Source organism: Suncus etruscus, chromosome 9 (assembly GCF_024139225.1).
Source record: "Suncus etruscus isolate mSunEtr1 chromosome 9, mSunEtr1.pri.cur, whole genome shotgun sequence".
NCBI lineage: Eukaryota > Metazoa > Chordata > Mammalia > Eulipotyphla > Soricidae > Suncus > Suncus etruscus.
Window position 1 is genome coordinate 27411961 of NC_064856.1, and position 18359 is coordinate 27430319.

Genomic DNA, 18359 nt, shown 5'->3' on the forward strand with positions numbered 1-18359 from the left:
TTGGACCTGGGTCTTCAGAAAGGCCTAAACCTACCCTCCACAACACCCTATCCCTGTGGCTTGCCCCCTACCCCCTACCTCAGAGGCAGTCGCACCTTCTGTACTATGAGGATGGCCTCTTGCGTGTTGCTGTCTGTGGTGACCTTGAACATGTGCCCTCCGCTGCCGCTCTCCTCCTTGAGATGGTAAGTCATGTCCGTGTTCTCTCCCACGTCCGAATCCTCCGCCTTCACACGTCCTACTGCTGTGCCAATGGGGGCAGACTCCTGGATGCTGAACTGGTATAACTCTGTGGGGGACACGACTGTGAGCAGGTTGGGGGGGGGGCTCTGCTGTCACCTGGAAGGGAACTGCTGAACAAAGATACAGCTTGACCAGCCCCTGCCCTAGAATTCCTTCCCTTGTTCCCTTCAGGTCTTGGGATGGTGGGATGAGACAGGCTACCAGGTTGGCTGGGATGGACAGGTGTGTCCTCTGCAGAAATTCATGAGGCAGAGTTAAGAGAATAGTCTCTGGGCTTATCCACTGATTTGAGAAGAAGCCTACATTCTGGAGTCTCGCTTTCCCCCTCTGCCCAGTCACATGGGACAGAGCAGCACAGCTCTCAGGGCTGAGGCTCTTGCATGGGTTCTGGCTATGGAGCTCTGCCCTAACGCTTCTCATCTGCAAAATGGGAATCATGGTGCTCCTGCACAGCACTATTGTCATGGGGAATCCAAATGGGGATGCATGCAAAAAGCTCAGGCACACTGAAGCTCATTGATGGCAAAGAGCTGAGTTCAGGGTTTGCATGCAGGAAGCCTGGGTTTATTTCCCCCCCCCCCCACACACACCTCATGGAGCAGGGCTAGGAGTGACCACTGCACATGAAGCTAGGAGTGGCCCCCACGCACCAGCAAGTGTGGCAACAAAACAAAATAAAAGACTGAGGAGAGTGGATCAGATTGAGCAACAAAACAGTTGTGTGAAACTGAGACTGTGCAGTCTTTCTGACACTGTTGACACTTGTGTTGTTGACATTTCTTTGCCTGCTCATCTTGACCAAGCACCTGTGCTGTCCTGGAGATGGTGGTAAGCACCAAGGTGAGAGTAACCAGATAAATGCCCAGGTTCCTGCTCATACAGTGCTTTCCTCTGGGTCAACTGCATAAGTCAAAGGTGCAGCTTGTCCAAAGGTGTTGCCTACTCCAGAAAAAAATTAAACTGATAAAAGCAAGGGGGGAAAATGTTGGTGAAGGTGTGTGTAGAGTTTTAATCAGGAAGATCAGAAAGGCCTCACAGAGCAGAGGGGAAGCTTTGCATGTCAGCGGGGAGGCGAAGGAGTGAGCCAAGCAGAGACCTGGGAAGAGCACCACAGACAGAGGGAGCGGCAGGTGCAAGGGCCCTGGGGTGGCTCTGCACCTGGCATGTCTCAAGACTGGCAAGATGGCCGTTGTGGCTAGAGGGGGTTGCAGAGAGGAATGCAGACAGAATGAGCACAGATGGGACACAAGCAAGGAACTGGACTTCTAAATTCAAAGTCAAGGTAAAGGTGATATGCTAAATGTTGGGGAAGCAGGAGCAGTGGACGGGGAGATCTCTTGCGGTCCCCATAATTCCCATGTCTACTGTGTGGAAGGCTACCTGGGCTTTTTCCTCTTGCAGGTGTTTGGAATTTGTAAGCTGAGCTCTGTGCTTCTCTTGCTCCAGCTGCCTCTGGGTCTGCCCTGCAAACCTTGACCTTGCAGCTGACCCCTCCAGCCTCACAGACTCATGCCCCACTTTCCTGCCCACCCTAAAATCAGAGGGTCCTGCCTCCATCCAGGCATTCCCTATTTCCTCTCCATTCTTTTCTGCTGTCTTTGCTCCTCTTGAACATTTCCTTCCAAAGGGAGACTTCTCAGATTTTAGGCTCCGCTTCGATATGCCAGGGCCCCCTCCCCAATAGTGAACCCGACTTACAAGGATTACTGCATCTGCCTGTCATTTTCTCCTTCTGTACCCCCTTCCCAAAGGCAGAGAGCAGCCTCTGGTCAAAATGGTTTCTTAGAGCCCAAATTCTCATGAACTGAGTGAAGACTGAGCTAAGGAATGGGAAACCTGCCATGGACACAATGAATCTGACCAAGTGCTGGTGAGTGGGTGGCACCACCAGCATGTGTGTTTCTTCATGGGGTGTGGGGTGTGGGACACAATTTGACTCCATTTAGTGAGGTTGAAGATGCATACAGCAGGGCCTCAAGTAACACTGTGGATTCATCATTACATCATCATGACAAATAGCGGGTGCTATTTGATGACTGGCTTTGGTGACGTTATTTACTCACATCACCACTCCTGAGAGCCTACCCACTTTCACTTCAAGGGCTTGTGGAACCCAAAAACCTATGTATAGACTGAAGTGAGGCTTTCTGTCTGGCCCAAGACCCTGCTCGTCTCCTTCCTCTATAGGTTCCCCAGAGAAAGCTCGTGCAAAATAGCACATAACTGGCCTTAGGGGAGGTGTATCATGCCTTTCCATCAGCAGCAGGCTAGAGAGACCTTGGCCTACCGTATGGCTATGAAAAGGCCTTGAGAAGGACCAAGGGTTTCAGAGATGTACACCAGGCAGGAGAAGAATGAAAGATGCCGTGTTTTAGGGTTCTGCAAGATGAGAAGTGTAAAAGCAAAGAGCAAATAATAGTGGGCAATGCACACAGAGGTGAACTGTAGAAAGCCAAGGGGTCCCAGGTGCAGAAGTGCTTGTCTTTGGAAGATGGGGTACACTCAGGAAAGGGGAAAGCCTCACTAGGGGCTTCTGGAGGGCCAGCATGCTAGGTGCAGGCATGTGGTGTCATAATGACTTGTTGAGCTGGATGTTTTCAGCCAATGCCCGTGTGTGTGTGTGTGTGTGTGTGTGTGTGTGTGTGCATGCGTACGTGCACATGTGCAAGCACACGTGCATGTGCATGCGCTATATTTTTCTATAAACAAATATTCACACAAAGGGATGCAGCGTGCAAGGATAAGCATGATGCCCATCCACAGGGCCCTTTTCTCAGCTCTGCCCCACCCCTTCCAGCCCTGAGCTGGCACAGAGCCTGGTATCACTGGGATGTGGGGGGGGGGGGGAACAACTGGCTGGGTCCGCCCCTCTACGGTAGGCTTCAAGGCCTCCCTGTGTGTGAGGAGGGCTGGGTGGAGTGAGACAGTGGGGTAGGCTTTTGTGTCAGGCTCCACGGTGACTTGGAGTGGGGCTGGGGGCACTGGCCACCCGTCGCTGCAGCTGGGCTGAGCACGAGGCCAGAACGAAGCGCCGTTTGCAGCTCAGGGATTGGATTCCCTTATCTCTCAGGGGTCAGTCCCTGTGGCGGGGTCTAATGTGGGAGCCACAGACCTTCAGTAATGACTCGCCTGATAGGAATCAGGCCCTGCTCCGAGCTGCATTTAGTCTCTGCCAGCCTCGCTGGCTTCCTCGGTGAGCCTGAGCAGGGAATGGAGGACTGTGGAGGCTGGGTGGGAGGACCCCCATCCTCTGCTGGGGTTGAGACAGGAGAGGCAGAGTGAGGAAAGAGCAGACTCCTGCTCTGGGGATTCAGACAAGGCAGGTAAGGCTATAGCCTCTGTCTAGATCCCACGTGCTCTCTGCCTGTCTCCCCTGGGCAAGCACTGTCATATCACGGTGTGTGCAAGAACCAGTGAGGGGCGAGAATGCTGATAGCTAAGGGCTCCCTGTCTGCAACAGGCAAATATGGGTAGGGAGGTACCAGAGTGATTGGGAGTCTGGCAAAAAAGTAAAAAGATACCGTACCAAATAGGAGGAAGAATGAGCATACTGACGGGTTGTGGGCACTTTGGCAGTGATAGGGTGCAATAACTGTGTACAATAACCTATTATTTGAGCACTAATATAAGCACCTAACCAAATTATTTTTTAAAAAGAAGGAGGAAGGGCTAGAGTAGTAGCACAGCGGAAGGGCATTTGCCTTGCACGAATCTGACCCAGACGCCTGTTCAATCCCCTGCATCCCATATGGTCCTCTGAGCCAGGAGCAATTTCTGAGTGCACAGCCAGGAATAACCCCTGAGCACCACTGTGTGTGACCAGAAACAAAACACTAAATAAATAAATAAATAAATAAATAAATAAATAAATAAATAAATAAGGAGGAAGTTTGGCCATGGGTGGTTTGCATGGGTGGTGAGGCCCACCCCTCTGGCATAATGGAATGGCCCATGAGAGGAACATTGGAGCTGATGGTGGTGTGAACACACTATTGGGCATGTAGACAGGGTCTCCCCACTGAAAGGGCTCACTCACTCTGCGGGAAACGGGGTGGGTTGTCGTTGACATCGGTGACCACGATGGTGACAGTTGTGGAGCCAGAGAGGCCACCCAGCTGACCGGCCATGTCTGTGGCCTGGATCACCACCTCATAGCGCTCCTGGCTCTCACGGTCAAGGTCGGGTACAGCTGTCCGGATCACACCTGTGGGTGAGGGCAGGTCAAGTCAGGGGTTCTACCAGCAAGCTGCCAGCTGCTAACTATCCCCAGGCAGAGTGGAGCAGTCGGGAGGGGAGTGACCAGCAGAGCAGAAAGTACTGGCAGGGCCATGTGTGTTTTTACAAATAAGCTCAATCACACACATGCACAATGTGCTTATGCAAAAATGTGTCACTCATCCCCACTCAGTACTCCACACACATCATGCAGATTGTACTCAGTACTCCACACACAAGCAGATATCCTTCAGCATGCAAATATGCTCACTCATACCCACTTAGTACTACATGCATATGCATGCTTATGCAAATATATACATACACACAACCACTCAGTACTATATACACATATGCACACATGAGTTTGCGCACATATATTCACACATCTATCTACTTAGCGCTTCACTTACATTCTTGTAAGTGCTCACATACATTCCTGTCTGTGCAAAAGTTGGTCATATTCACACATAATACTCATGTACACTTACACATATAACTCATCACATACACAGGGGTTTGGGGATAGCTCACAGGACATTTCTGGGTTTGATCCTCAAAATTGCAGGGCCTCCCTAGCACTGCTGGGATTAATTCTGAAAGTTCCTAGAGTGCTTGGGGGACCCCCAATATCAGCATCTGTTGTATAAGTATGCATGTGGCGATTTGGTATGAGAAACCTCCTCATGTAGACAATCATACACGTACACTCACACACATCACTGTCATGTTAAACACATTTTTAAATGCTGGGGTTAGGTGCATGCTTTGTATGGGCAGGACTTTGAGCCCTGACTCCACATGGCCCTCCAAGCATAACCAGGTGTGACCCTGATAGCACCAGTACCCCAGGGGTTCAACCAGTACCTTGAACCCTAGGGTAAGCCTCCCAAATAAGTTGGCCAAATATCGCCAGGAGTGGCTCCAGGACCCCTAAACACTGCTTGGGCACCCCTGTACTCCTTTCAGTACATTCTCTCACATGTGGATAGATCCATGCTTATACACCCCACTTTCTTTCTTTCTTTCTTTCTTTCTTTCTTTCTTTCTTTCTTTCTTTCTTTCTTTCTTTCTTTCTTTCTTTCTTTCTTTCTTTCTTTCTTTCTTTCTTTCTTTCTTTCTTTCTTTCTTTCTCTCTCTCTCTCTTTCTTCCTTCCTTCCTTTCCTTTCTTTTTTTTTGGTTTTTGGGCCACACCCGGCAGTGCTCAGGGGTTACTCCTGGCTGTCTGCTCAGAAATAGCTCCTGGCAGGCACGGGGGACCATATGGGACACCGGAATTCGAACCAACCACCTTTAGGTCCTGGATCAGCTGCTTGCAAGGCAAACACCGCTGTGCTATCTCTCCGGGCCCTACACCCCACTTTCAAAGTCATACACATATACTTTAAACGCACACATAAGTGCATACATCTTCACATGCAGAAGCATCAATGGGGGATCTTGTCAGCTTGCATGACTGAAAAGATAGTGATGGCGTGGTCTCTGAGAAACCCTCCCACTTTGAGTCTCCCTAGTGCTCATGTATATAGGCGCCTGGCCTGTGTCTGTTTGTCTGAGAGTGTTACTCCATTTAGGGACAGTCAAGAAACTATTAACACCCATGTTAAGCCCAGCCAGCTGGCTGCTGCTCACCTTCATGCTCACATGGAGCCTCACTCTTGGAGACATACACTCAGCACACACCCATCCACTTTTCACACTCACAGCACACACCAGGCCCCATCCATGGTGCCCACTCACAGGGCCTCACACCCACAGATAAACACTTGGCTCTGATTCAGTCATTGCTGCCTCTCTTCTCCCAGTCTTCCTGGTGCCTGGGCACTAGCTAATTTCTGATCAGACAACCCTTCAAACTGAGAATGTAAGAGGGGGAGGGTTGCCAGGAATTGGGGGTGGGTGGCCCTAGATGAATTCTTAGCCAGGGAAAGCTGAGTTTCTGGTCTCCCTGCCAGTGGGAGATCAGGGGGGTGGGGGAGTTCAGGAGGCATTTCAGAGGCACCCCCCCATTCCAACCTGCCGAGTACCAGGTGGTGACAGGTGGTGTCCAAGACCTGAGTGCCAGGTGGAGTTACGCACCAGCAGCCCCATGATGCGCCCCATAAAACGCAGTCTCCAACTTCTGAGGTCCCCAAATAGCCCCCCAGACTCCACTAAAAGCAATGGACCATGAGGAAAGGCTGTAAGGCAGGGGGTGGGGAGGCTCCTAGGAAGGGCTTTAGCTTTCATGGGTTTAGAGGGAGATATGGAATGAGCCATCTCTAACCAAAGCCTGCCCCAATCAGACACCTTCCATCTCAAAAGACCCTTTTTCACCCTCCATCTCTACCTCTGTTCAGGCACTGACTTTTCCAGTCCAGAAGTCCCCAGAGGCAGATAAACATGGGGTGAATCCCAGATCGCCCCTTTGGAGTCCTGTGATCTGAATAAACTACCCTCTCTGCACATCTACTTCCTGATCTGTAACATGGGGCAGTTCAGAACACCTCCCCAAAGAACAGGACTGCCCGCTGGCATTTTGGACAGGCTGGTACTACTCACAGGCATCACAAGCAGTGCCCTCTCCTCCCATGCCCAGTGCCAAGAATATTATCACATGCTGTCAAGTGACCCTGGGAGGCAACACCACTTAAGAGTGTCTGAGGCAAAAATGAGCTTGAGAACCACACTCAGCATGGACAGTGTCTCCAGCACCCCCAGCTGAATGTTCTCAGGGGGGCCAACTCCTCAGGTCCACTCAAGTCCCCGAGAAGAGGCCTATGATGGCTCCATTTTACAGAGGAGGAGGTGGAGGTACAACAAAAGCAAAGGTCAAGTACAAAGCTGTACCCATAGTCAGCACCAAGGCACAGTTCAGTAGGTACCTAGACCAGAGTCCTGGCTCCAAGGGACTCTGTGAGACTGTAATATAGGTGAGGGGTCCCTGACTTACTCATCACTAGGTATTATGGCAAAGCCCAGGACATCACGATGTGGCCCTCTCTCACCTTTTGGCATGGCCAAATTACTGTTGCCGACCATGCAACAGTTCCCAGCTTGACCCATTCCCTGTACCCACTGCACATTAATTCTAGGACAGGGGTCTCAAACTCAATTTACCTGGGGGCCACAGGAGGCAAAGTCGGGGTGAGGCAGGGCCGCAAAAGGAATTTCACAAAAAAAAAAAAAAAAAAAAAAGAAAAGGGACAGGGGCAGGAGCAGGAGCAGGAGCAGCGGAAATGAAGCCTGCGCTAGGCGCAAAGTATTCGTGATTATTCGCTTACCGAATATTCGCAATAAAAAATCGCATTAAACATTTGCATACCCTGGACGGAACTGCTCGGGGTATGCGAATGTTTAATGCGATTTTTTTTCTTACTGATGCGATTTTTATTGCGATTATTTGGTAAGCGAATAATCGCAAATACTGCGATATTTGAAGGCCGGCCGCGGGCCACAAAATGTTGTACAGAGGGCCACAAATGGCCTGCAGGCCTCAAGTTTGAGACCCCTGTTCTAGGAGATTGGCTAGAGTGATAGTACAGCAGTAGGCTGTAGCCCGGGTTTGATCCTAGACTTCCCTTTTGGTCCCCCAAACACTGCTAGGAATAATTCCTGAACACAGAGCCAAGAGTAAACCCTGCATTGCTGGGTATAGCCCCCACACAAAAACAAAAAAGATGTAAGAGACAGAGAGAGAGACAGAATCAGGCAAGAAAGAGACAAGGGAAAAGACACAGAAAGAGAGGAAGGGAGACATGGGAGAGAAGAGGAGAGAGGAGAGAGGCCTAAGGAAGCAGAAAGAGAAAGAAAAAGGGAAACAGCTAAGTCAGTCAGAGAGAAAGACATAGCCAGGAAGGAGAGAAACTCTGTGTGTGTTAGCGAGAGGGGGGGGAAGGAGAGGGAGGGAGAGGGAGGGAGAGGGAGAGAGAGAGAGAGGGAGGGAGAGGGAGAGAGAGAGAGAGAGAGAGAGAGAGAGAGAGAGAGAGAGAGAGAGAGAGAGAGAGAGAGAGAGAGTGGAAAGAGGGAGGGAAGAGACTGTAGGTAAGGAGCAGGCCAGGCAGAAAGCAAACATCTTCCCCAGAGCAGGGCTAGGACAGAGCTGGACTGTCAGGGAAGTAACCACAAGAGTGGGGGGGGGGGTGCTAGGTGAGCCCATTTAATGGTAGGAGGGGAACTGGCAGCCAGGCATTCACTTTGGGCTGAGTTTCACATATTGCTCTCGCTGAACCAACAGATTGCTGATGGGATTTGGGGCTGCTGAGCTCAGTGACCCCCACTCTGAGCGGAATTTGGAGCAGGGATGAAATCTGCTTGTGGGAGGAACCTGCTAACAGGACTGTCCAGCTTGCTGCCCCTGTCACTTCCAGCTTTGAGGGACAGGGCACTAGGCTCTTCTTACCAGAGAAATGGCCACAAAGCCTTATAGAGAGTGTGTTAGCAGGGGCCATGTGGGTCCTGTAGAGGTGAGTCCTCTGAGGTTCTGCAGCCACGCACCCTGCCCCAGGAACTCCCAGCACAGCTGAAGGTGACAGGGCGGGAGGTCATGGGACATCAGCAAATGGGACAAAAACCAAGGACCTGATAAGCCCTTGTGTGCTGGGGCCTACCCTTCTGAAATCCCGAGACCACTGTGTTGCAGAGAAATGCAGCTTGACTGTCCAAGAGAAAGTGGCCTGGCCCTGCCAGCTGTTCCATCTAAGTCAGCCTGCCAGCCTGACTGCCATATAAGCGATCCAGTGAACAAAAGGCCCATCCAAACCATCAGAGCTGTGACAAGCAATAGATTGTTTTGAGTTGTTTTGAGTCCTGTTGTCTGGGGACCCCTTGCTCAGGAGAGAGAGGGGGGGGGAGAGAAAGAGGGAGAGAGAGAGAGGGAGAGAGAGAGAGGAGAGAGAGAGAGGGAGGGAGAGAGGGAGAGTGAGAGAGGGAGGAGAGAGAGAGGAGAGAGAGAGAGAGGGAGGGAGAGAGAGAGGGAGAGAGAGAGGAGAGAGAGAGGGAGGGAGAGAGGGAGAGTGAGAGAGGGAGGAGAGAGAGAGGAGAGAGAGAGAAGGAGGGAGAGAGAGAGAAGGAGGGAGAGAGAGAGGGAGAGAGAGAGGGAGGGAGGGAGAGAGAGAAGCAGAGAGAGAGTGAGAGAGAGAGAGAGAGAGAGAGAGAGAGAGAGAGAGAGAGAGAGAGAGAGAGAGAGAGAGAGAGAGAGAGAGAAAGAGTTGATTGAACATGGCAATCTCTGGCGTCCAGTTCCCCTGGGTTGCAGATTCCCAGACCCATCACAGCATCCTGCACACCAGCTGGCCAGTCTGGCCTGCCCGCTGTTGATACTGGCTCTTGTCGCACAAACTGTAACCCAAGTCTGGAGAAGGACCAAGCGCCAGGACTGGAGTAGTAAAACTTCAGGGGTCTCTAGGAGGCTAACCTGAAATTTGCATAATGTCCTTCTGTCGCATTTGATTGGCGCAATCGAGTTGCTAGGTCCGCCCAGATTTACGAGTTGGGGAAAGAGACTCCGCCTCTTAATGGGAGGAGGGAAAAGGCTCTGGACTCAGGCCAGCCAGCGGATGTTGGCATTTGTTGTTTTGTTGTTGCGTGGTGCCACCCTCCTACATCAGCACCCTGAAGCTGGGAGTTCCTAGAAGTGGCTACACTGTGGGGATGGTAGTGGTGAAATTCCCCGGTGACTTCCAGAAGAAAGCTGTTTTTGGAACCTTTCCAAGCTGCAAGTTCAGTTCCTCAAGCATTCCCTTCCTTTCTGGGTGCTGGATGTTACCAATGTGGACTTAAAGCTATGTCAAGGGGAGGAGATTTAGAACCAGTCCTAGGGGGGTGGGGTGGGGTTTCCAGGCTACCTTTCACTACCTTCGTGCTGTCTGACCTTAGGCAAGTTCCTGAGCCTCTCTGGGTCTCCCTCATTTTGGAAAATGGCGGGGGTAATGTTGTCCCTGAACATAGCAGGTCTCACTTCTCAAGTCCTGAGCCAGGAACAACCATCAACAAACTCTACGAAGGAGATCCTTGTTGGCCTTTTTCATCTAGCTATCTTGGGGTGTGGCCCAGCAAAAGTATTCAATGAGAGCAAAGGCCCCATGAGGATAGAAGTCAGATCTAGCCTCACTCTGACGTGGGTATTTAACACATAGAAGGGCCCATCTTTAATTTGATTTCTTTCCTTCCAAAAAGAGCACTTTTCGCCCAATTGAGAATTAGCAACCGATTATCTTGAACTTTCTGAATCCTGTTCTGTGGGCAGTGGGCTGGGCTGCTTATGAGACCCAGGCCACTTTCTTGCACCCTACAGTCTGCTCTTGGTTCCCTGCTGGGTTCCAATCCTGATCCTTGCTGTCCCCGCTGTCCCCACTGCACCCCTTAATGCTGCCAAGGGACCCTTGGGGCCAAGTGATGCCTCATTAGCCCGCAAATGCCATCCCTGTCGCCCCGGTGGGGGACTCGCTGGCAGGCCTGGCCTTTAAAACACACAAGTTAATTCCTCCACTGGCACCAGGCCTCGCAGCGCCCTGCCTCCTCCCTTCCCTCACACCTTCCTCACAGGCCCCGTTCCGGCTCTGCTCCCTGCTATCTGCGCAGCGAGAACAGACTGTACCTCGCAGCAGCTGCTAAATATAGACCCGCACCATCGGAGTATTCCTGGCTGGGGAAATGGAGCTGGGGCTGGGAAAGGCACCAGGGCGGCTCCGGCAATAGAAGCTGGAGGCGAGGGGAGGGAAATTCTGGTCCTTTCTGGGAAACATCAACTAGGATGATTTCAGACTCAAGACGTTGAGAGACCCTCGAACAGGAATGCCATCGGCACCTGCTAAATCTGAGGGCCGTTTACTGTAGGCCTGTACTTGCCCTCTCAGGCTTCATGATCCCTTCCCCTTACTTGCCACCCTCCTCTGAGCCTCCGCAGTTGGGGCTTAGGGGAGCTAGGGTGCTCTTCCTTGGAACCTGGTCGTCCATTTCATCTCTGAGAGTCTGTCCTTTCATCTTCTCACCCTGCACCTCCTTAAGTCAACCCTGGCCTCCCTTTTGTTTGTTTGGGAGGGGGTGGTGGTGAGCAGTACTCAAGGAACCTGGGGGCCTTCCCAGCGATACTCAGAAAACAGTGCTGAATGGTGCAATGCCAAATCCATGGGTGCAGTGATGTTAGACCCTGCAGGGCTGGTCACCACCAAGGTGCATAGGGGCCTGTGGTGCTGGAGGGAGGTGGGGTGTGTGCTGCTAAAGACAGAACAGAGTCCCACACACGCACAGCATGTACCCCTAATGTCTGTGCTATTTATGCTCATATTTCTTTGTTCTATCTCTTCCTCCTTCTTGAAAGAAAATCAATCCTCTCTGAGGCTGGAAAGATAATACAGGGGTGAGGCATTTGCCTCACATGAGCTGACCATGGTTCAATTCCCAGCACCATATATGATTCCCAGAGCACCACCAGGGGTCACCCTTGAGCACAGAGCCAGGAATAGCTGGCTATTCCTGTAGGGTGTGGGGGATCCCCCCACCATCACCACCAAAAGACATTCAACTCTAAAAGGCCCCATCTCTTCAGGCTGAATGATGGTTATCATTGGTGTTGCTATCATCCCGTTGGAGGTTCCATCAGAGTTGCCTTATCCTGCAATAGTTAACCCTGCCTAGACCATGGTTTTAAGCCACAGGCCCAGACATATAAAAGCTGGAAACCTCAGCTCAGATCTCCAGAGACACATGTCTCACATCACTGAGGTCCCTGTCAAGGTCACCTCTCCCAAAAGGCTTGTCCCTATTTTTTCCTCTCAACCTAGTCCCTCCATCCCTCCCTCCCTCGTACCTTCCCTTCTTCCTTTCCTTTCCTTTCTTCCTCCTTCCCTTCCCTTCCATTCCCTTCCCTTCCCTTCTTTAGTATTCCTGGCTTACTCTTGGCTCTGTGCTGAAGGCTCTGAGTAGGCTCAGGAGACCCAATGAGGTGCTGAGACTGAATCCAGGTAAACTAGATATGCAGCACATTACCCACTGTACTATCTATCTGGCTCTCCATACCTTTTTGTTTGTTTGTTTCTTTTTGGGCCACACCTGGTGGCACTCAGGGGTTTCTCCTGGCTACGTGCTCAGAAATCATTCCTGGCTTGGGGGAGCATATGGGATGCCAGGGATCAAGCTGCAGTCCATCTTAGGCTAGCCACATGCAAGGCAAACACCCCGCCGCTTGCACCACAGCTTTGGCCCCCCATTCCCTTCTTAATTCTGCTTTAGGGTTCTTCCCTTGCCACAGTGCTGTATACTATATATGCTTCTATTCTATATTCCTAACTTAAATAAAAGCTTTGTGTGGGTCCTGGCACCCAACAAAGAGAAGAAGAATGAATGGATTCTGTTTCTCCTTGTGACAATCATGATGGGTTACTATCACCCTTCTTGTACACATGGGAAAACCAAAGCTTAAAGAGTTCCCTTCCCTTGGATCCAGGAACAACAGACCCATATTTCAGATGGTTAAAAGGTCTAGATGGTTCTTCACTTCCCACTTGAAGGCCAATTGGTTTATTTATTTGTTTGTTTGTTTGTTTTGGGGCCACACCTGGCTATGCTGGGGGCAGAGGCTACTCCTGTCTCTGCACTCAGGAATCACTCCTGATGGTACTCAAGGACTATATGAGATGTTGGAGCTTGAATCCAGGTCAGTCGTGTGCAAGGCAAATGTTCCATCCCTCATATTATTGGTTTGGCTCTGAAGTCAAATTTGGTTTAAACAAAACAACTGAGCTGTATGTTAGAGCTTGAGGCACATTTGCTAATTCCTCTGCTCCCAGGGAATCTTCTTCACCCACATTCCTCCTTTACATCCCTGTAGGTGGTGCTCCCTTCCCATTATAGGCCTCAAAGTTAAGACCCCTAGATTCTTCTCAGTCAAGTCCTGTACATTCACCTAGGGCCCAAGGCTTCTCCTACACCATCAAATCTTTTCCTTTCTCAGCACCTCACCTAACCCTATTTCTTCTCAGGCCCCATAACTGGATAGAGCAGTTAAGAAGCCTGAGTGGGTGCAAGGAAGGAGACTGGGCTTTGATTTTTGTCGTTCAAGGTTCTCCAGTGGCTGCCCTGAGTTCCTATGTCTCCCTGAATTCAATGCCTGCCTCTGAGCCAAGCTACATAGCAGCAGCCCGAGGGATCTTGTTAAAATGAAAACCTGAGCATGTCACTTCCTTGCTTAAAAGTCATCAATGAACCCACAGTGTTGGTGAGGAGGAGGGGGAGCGAGCCACTCTGAGGCGGTTCCCGGGAGTGTAATCGGCTACATTTTGGCATTATCTATCCACATTCCAAATGCAAGTACTCTTTGACCCAGAGTATTCACTTCCTGAAAATTATCCTGCAGATACACTCACACAAGCACAAATTGATATATGCATGAGGTTATTCACTGTAGCATTGTTCAGTGTAGCCAAAGATTGGAAGCAGCATAAGTGTCCATCAAGAGGGGACTGGTGAAATAAATTTTAGTGTATCCATAACAGCTGTTAAAAAAAGAATGAGGAAGCTCTTTATGTACTGATATGGAATAATCTTCAAGATGTATTGTTAAGTAAAAAAGGCAAACAGTGTGTCTAGTGAGTGCTTATAGCTACCATTTTTGCATGAAAAAAACAAAAAACAAATGCATGTACCTATTTCCTTGTACATGCATAGAATAGCGCTGGAAAGATAGAGAAAATTACATTGGTTGCCTTGAGGATGCAGACGATGGCTCAGGGACTGGAAGGGGTGAAGAATTCACACTAAATATCCATTTGTACTTTCTGAACTTTGAACTTGAAAATGGATAATATATTTCCTTAAAACTTAATATTTTTTCAAGTCCATGAGTCTAAGCACTCATGGATATATACAGTGAGAAGCTCTACCTTTGCAATTGCAAATAGAGCATGGGAAGCAGTTTCATTTTCTTTAAAAATATTTTTGGCCACATCTGGAACTGCTCAGAGGTTACTCCTGGCTCTGCACTCAGGAATCACTCCTAGTAGGCTCAGGGGACCATATGGGATACCAGGATCAAACCCAGGTCCACGAAGTACAAGGCAAGCTATACTATTTTTCTAGCCCCTTGTGTTTCTTTAAAGTTTGAATGTTTTCTAATATGAATCACATTTGCAAGGAGAAGAACAGGAAACAATGAAGAGATTATGTTAAAAGAATATAATTATAATTTCATAGCCTGAAATCTTTACCCCTCCCCAAACCAAATTATAAACAAAAGCACCAACCTCAAATCTATTACTGCCCCCTGTCCACTGCCCTTAGAATAAAGCTGAATGTGTTGTCTGACTTACACCAGGCCTCTGCCAGGCTCTCAGCCAACCTCTCTCCACACGTGGGCTCCTCCAGTCCTGGGTTACTTACAATTCCCCTCATGTATCAGACTGCTCTTACCCTCCCAGTTCTTACTTGCACCGTGCCCTCTGCCTGCAGTGCCCTTCTCTGGCCAACACCTTCTTATTCTTTGCAGATCTGAGATTTCTGCCCTGAGAACCTTGCACCCGAATGGTTAATGCCCCTGTTCTCGCTTGCCTCTTGCTTTTTCTCTTGCCCCCATGGGACTGTCAGCTCCGTGATGGCATTTGATGAACATTCTGGGTCTGATGTTGTCTCTGTCCCTTTCCCTCTTATTCAGGAGACATTGAGAGCATGGCAAGAAGCAAAGCCAATCTTCCCTGAAAGTCTCAGTCTCTGTCTTGCAAAAGATCTTCAATAACTTCCCTTTGAACAAAGCTTTCACAGCTGCTGAAAAGTGCCCTTCGCCAGGAAAGGACACCATATAAACAATGCAGGGAGGCTGCCAACACTCTTGCCTCGCCTCAGTTTATCTCCTGAGGACATGGGGAGGCTATTTATTCTGAACTCTAACTACTTTCAGGGTCCCCAAGGCTCCTTCCTTGCTTTTCTGCGATGTCTTACAGGCATCTCCCATCTCACTTCTTTCCTAGGCCTCTATCCTGTTCCTGTGGACTGTCCCATCTCTACCCTAAAAAAAAAAAAAAGAGACTATCACCTACCCTCAGTGTTATAAGCTGAAAAGGTGATGAGCACAAGTTAGGAGGAGGTGGCCTCACCTCCAACCCAGCCCTCCCCTGCTCACATCACTTTTGGCCATGCCTCCACACCAGCCTCCTTCCCACCCCTCTGTTCTGGCTGGGCCTCTCACCAGTTTTGGGGTCCACAGTGAAGTGGTGCTCGCCATCCAGCACGCTGTACACGAGTCGAGCACTGCTGCCATACGTGGGGTCATCTGCATCTGAGGCCATCACCTGCATCACCGATGTGCCTGGGCCCGGGGGACCAAGCGAGACAAGGGTTACCTAGGGCTACTATAATCTACCACCCCATTCCCTACTCTGAGGGAAAGCTAAGAGCAGACCACCAGGCAGGCTGGGGATCAATCCCCTTACCACCATGACTTCCCCAGCCCCCAAACACACACCTATACCCACCCACACAGACACCCACAGACACCCCTCTCCACACACATATTGCCTTCCAAACTGCTTCCTGACCTGAGCTATTCCTAGAGGGACAAGTCTGACTTCTGATTCTAACTTCCTGTGGGTGATCCCAAATTGTAAGACAGGACAAGGGAAGCCACTTCTCTAAATCTATTTCCTCTTCAGCAAAGTGTGTGTGTGTGTGTGTGTGTGTGTGTGTGTGTGTGTGTGGTGTAGTGTGGTGGTGTTGATGTTGGTAGTGTGTCTGTGTATGTGTGGGGTGTCATCTTAGTCCTTGGTCTTGAGGCTGAGGCAATAATGCACTTTCAATAGCTAGGGTAGAACCATTCCAGGGCTGACTGGGGCAAAAGGTTGTGACACTTGTACAGAATTGGAGATTGGAAGCCAGCAGCTGACCTCAAATCAGGGTCTTTGTACACTTTAGACCATTTTGGTTTCTCAGAAGACTTCTGCCTTCTTGCTCTTTCCTCATTACCCCAAAGTACAGTGAGTGTCCCCAGAGACCCTGAGTATCCCCTGAGACCCAGAGTCTCCTATCCAGGCAAGTTCATGGCCTTACCTGGCTTCCCCATGGGACGTGACTGTGGGACGCCCCGCCCCTCGTCCCTCCCCCACCCTCCCCAGACAGTTCCCACCCCCAGGCCCATGTCTGCCTCTACACTTGCTCTGCACGTAGGCTTCTGGGGAGAGTATAAATTGGATAAAAGTCCATCAAACAGCGGCAATTAGGTTATTGATTTTCGACGCAGCCTCATTAAACCAGGCACTCCTCTCGGCCTGTCCCAGAGATGGCTCTAATTTGACATCATGTTCAATTTGACGAAAGCAGATTTGGGACATGCGGATAGAGGAGGGGGCAAGGGAGGGGAGAGGAGAGGCCGGAAGGGCAGAGCAAATCGCGGGGTCCATTGGAACCTTTCCTGCAAGGAGAGGGCGAAGTGGAAGATCTAAGTCTTGGGGGTTCAGGATATGACCTGATGGTGATGGGGTTCATCCCCTGCGTCGGAGAAAGGCTCTCTTCTGGCTGTTTCCTTATGAGGGTGAGGGGCTACGGGGTCTGGGTGGGTCCCTCCAGCCAGCAGGGCGGCCTGCCAGGAGGCAAGACCAGTTCACTGCCTGGCTAATGAGTGAGCTCTGAAGTGCTACTGCAGCAATTCTGTAAGCTGAGCCTGCCGCCTGCCCGCCACGCGCCTGCCGTGCCCGCCTCCAGCCTGGGGCCCTCCATCATTCCAGACAGACACATGTATTTATTTTTCACTCTTTAGCATTTCTCATTTCCCTCTCAGTGTTTCCCCTCCCCTCCTGAGCCCCCTAATCCGGCCCCTGCAATGCGCCTTCTCACCGGCAGTTCCAGTTTGCTCATCAACCATGTCTGAGCAGAAGCTGGGGAAGAGGTTTGGGCACCAGTGAGACCCTGTACAAAACTGGACCCTGCACAAAGCCACTGGTTTGTGCTTGTGTTCCTACAACCCTTATCCCTGCACAGGCACCCAAACCAGCCCTACTTCACCAGTCATTTAGACCCATCATCTCTAACCTAAACTAGAGGTAGAGGGGCCTCTCTTACAACAGGTCAGAGAAAAGAGCAGAAGGCCTGGCTGTGGGCATCAAGTGAAAGAGTGATGGGCAATAATGCCCACTTTAAGTCAGACTTAGCACAGGCCCCATGACTGCTGCCTGGTGCCCCGGGTTACCATCATTGATGGCTCTGCCACCTATCAGCAGTTTGACCTTGGGCCCCATCACCTGCCTCTTTAAGTCTGGTTTTCTCATTTCTGAAACGAGGGTAAATTTAGTGCAACCAAATTCCAGGTATCTTTTGAAGAATTCAAACCAATTTCCATGTTCAGAACGGAGCACAGTGCCTGGCCCGTGCTCAGCATTCACTAAATGTAGGTTGTTGACATCTGGGGAGGTGCTGTATGGCTGGATACAATGGCACAATCATGCCTCCTTCACAGACACACAGAAATGGGAGGAGAAACATACCATATCATGCGCATGGTGGGTGCATGATGAGGGATGGTGGTTGTGTTATGAGACAGGGTCTCCCGGTGCAACCCTAGGCACAATACAGGGACGAGTGACTCCCCAGAGACACGGTTGAATGGTTGAGCTCCTCTCTCTCTCTCTCTCTCTCTCTCTCTCTCTCTCTCTCTCTTTCCCTTCTCTCCCTTCCTCTCCCTTCTCTCCCTTCCTCTCCCTTCTCTCTCTCTCTCTCTCTCTTTCTCTCTCTCCTCCTGTCCCTCTCCCTCTCCCTCTCCCTCTGGCTGCATCCCAGGGACTCCCGAGGGGCTGATGGAATCATTTCCACAATCCAGGATTCTTTATTGCAGCCATTACAGTTAATACCGACACGTGGGGTTGGTGAAGGGTCAGTGATTCACCACTTCCCCCCACTCCTCCCCACATGGGCCCTATACAGCCCCACCTCCACAAGTCAG

General features: G+C 50.5%; 1 protein-coding gene across 2 annotated transcripts in view; it reads right to left on the reverse strand.

Moving 5' to 3' along the window:
• Positions 1-18359, reverse strand: part of CDH22 (cadherin 22) — a 74594-nt gene that overhangs the window by 33158 nt on the left and 23077 nt on the right. The window contains exons 3-5 of one of the 2 annotated variants that reach the window (XM_049780511.1): positions 15618-15737; positions 4280-4447; positions 96-304 (exon numbers count right to left, since the gene is read on the reverse strand). In XM_049780511.1, coding sequence (XP_049636468.1) covers positions 96-304; positions 4280-4447; positions 15618-15737 — 497 coding nt within the window. The remainder of the gene's footprint in view (positions 1-95; positions 305-4279; positions 4448-15617; positions 15738-18359) is intronic. The other variant, XM_049780512.1, reaches the window with a different exon arrangement.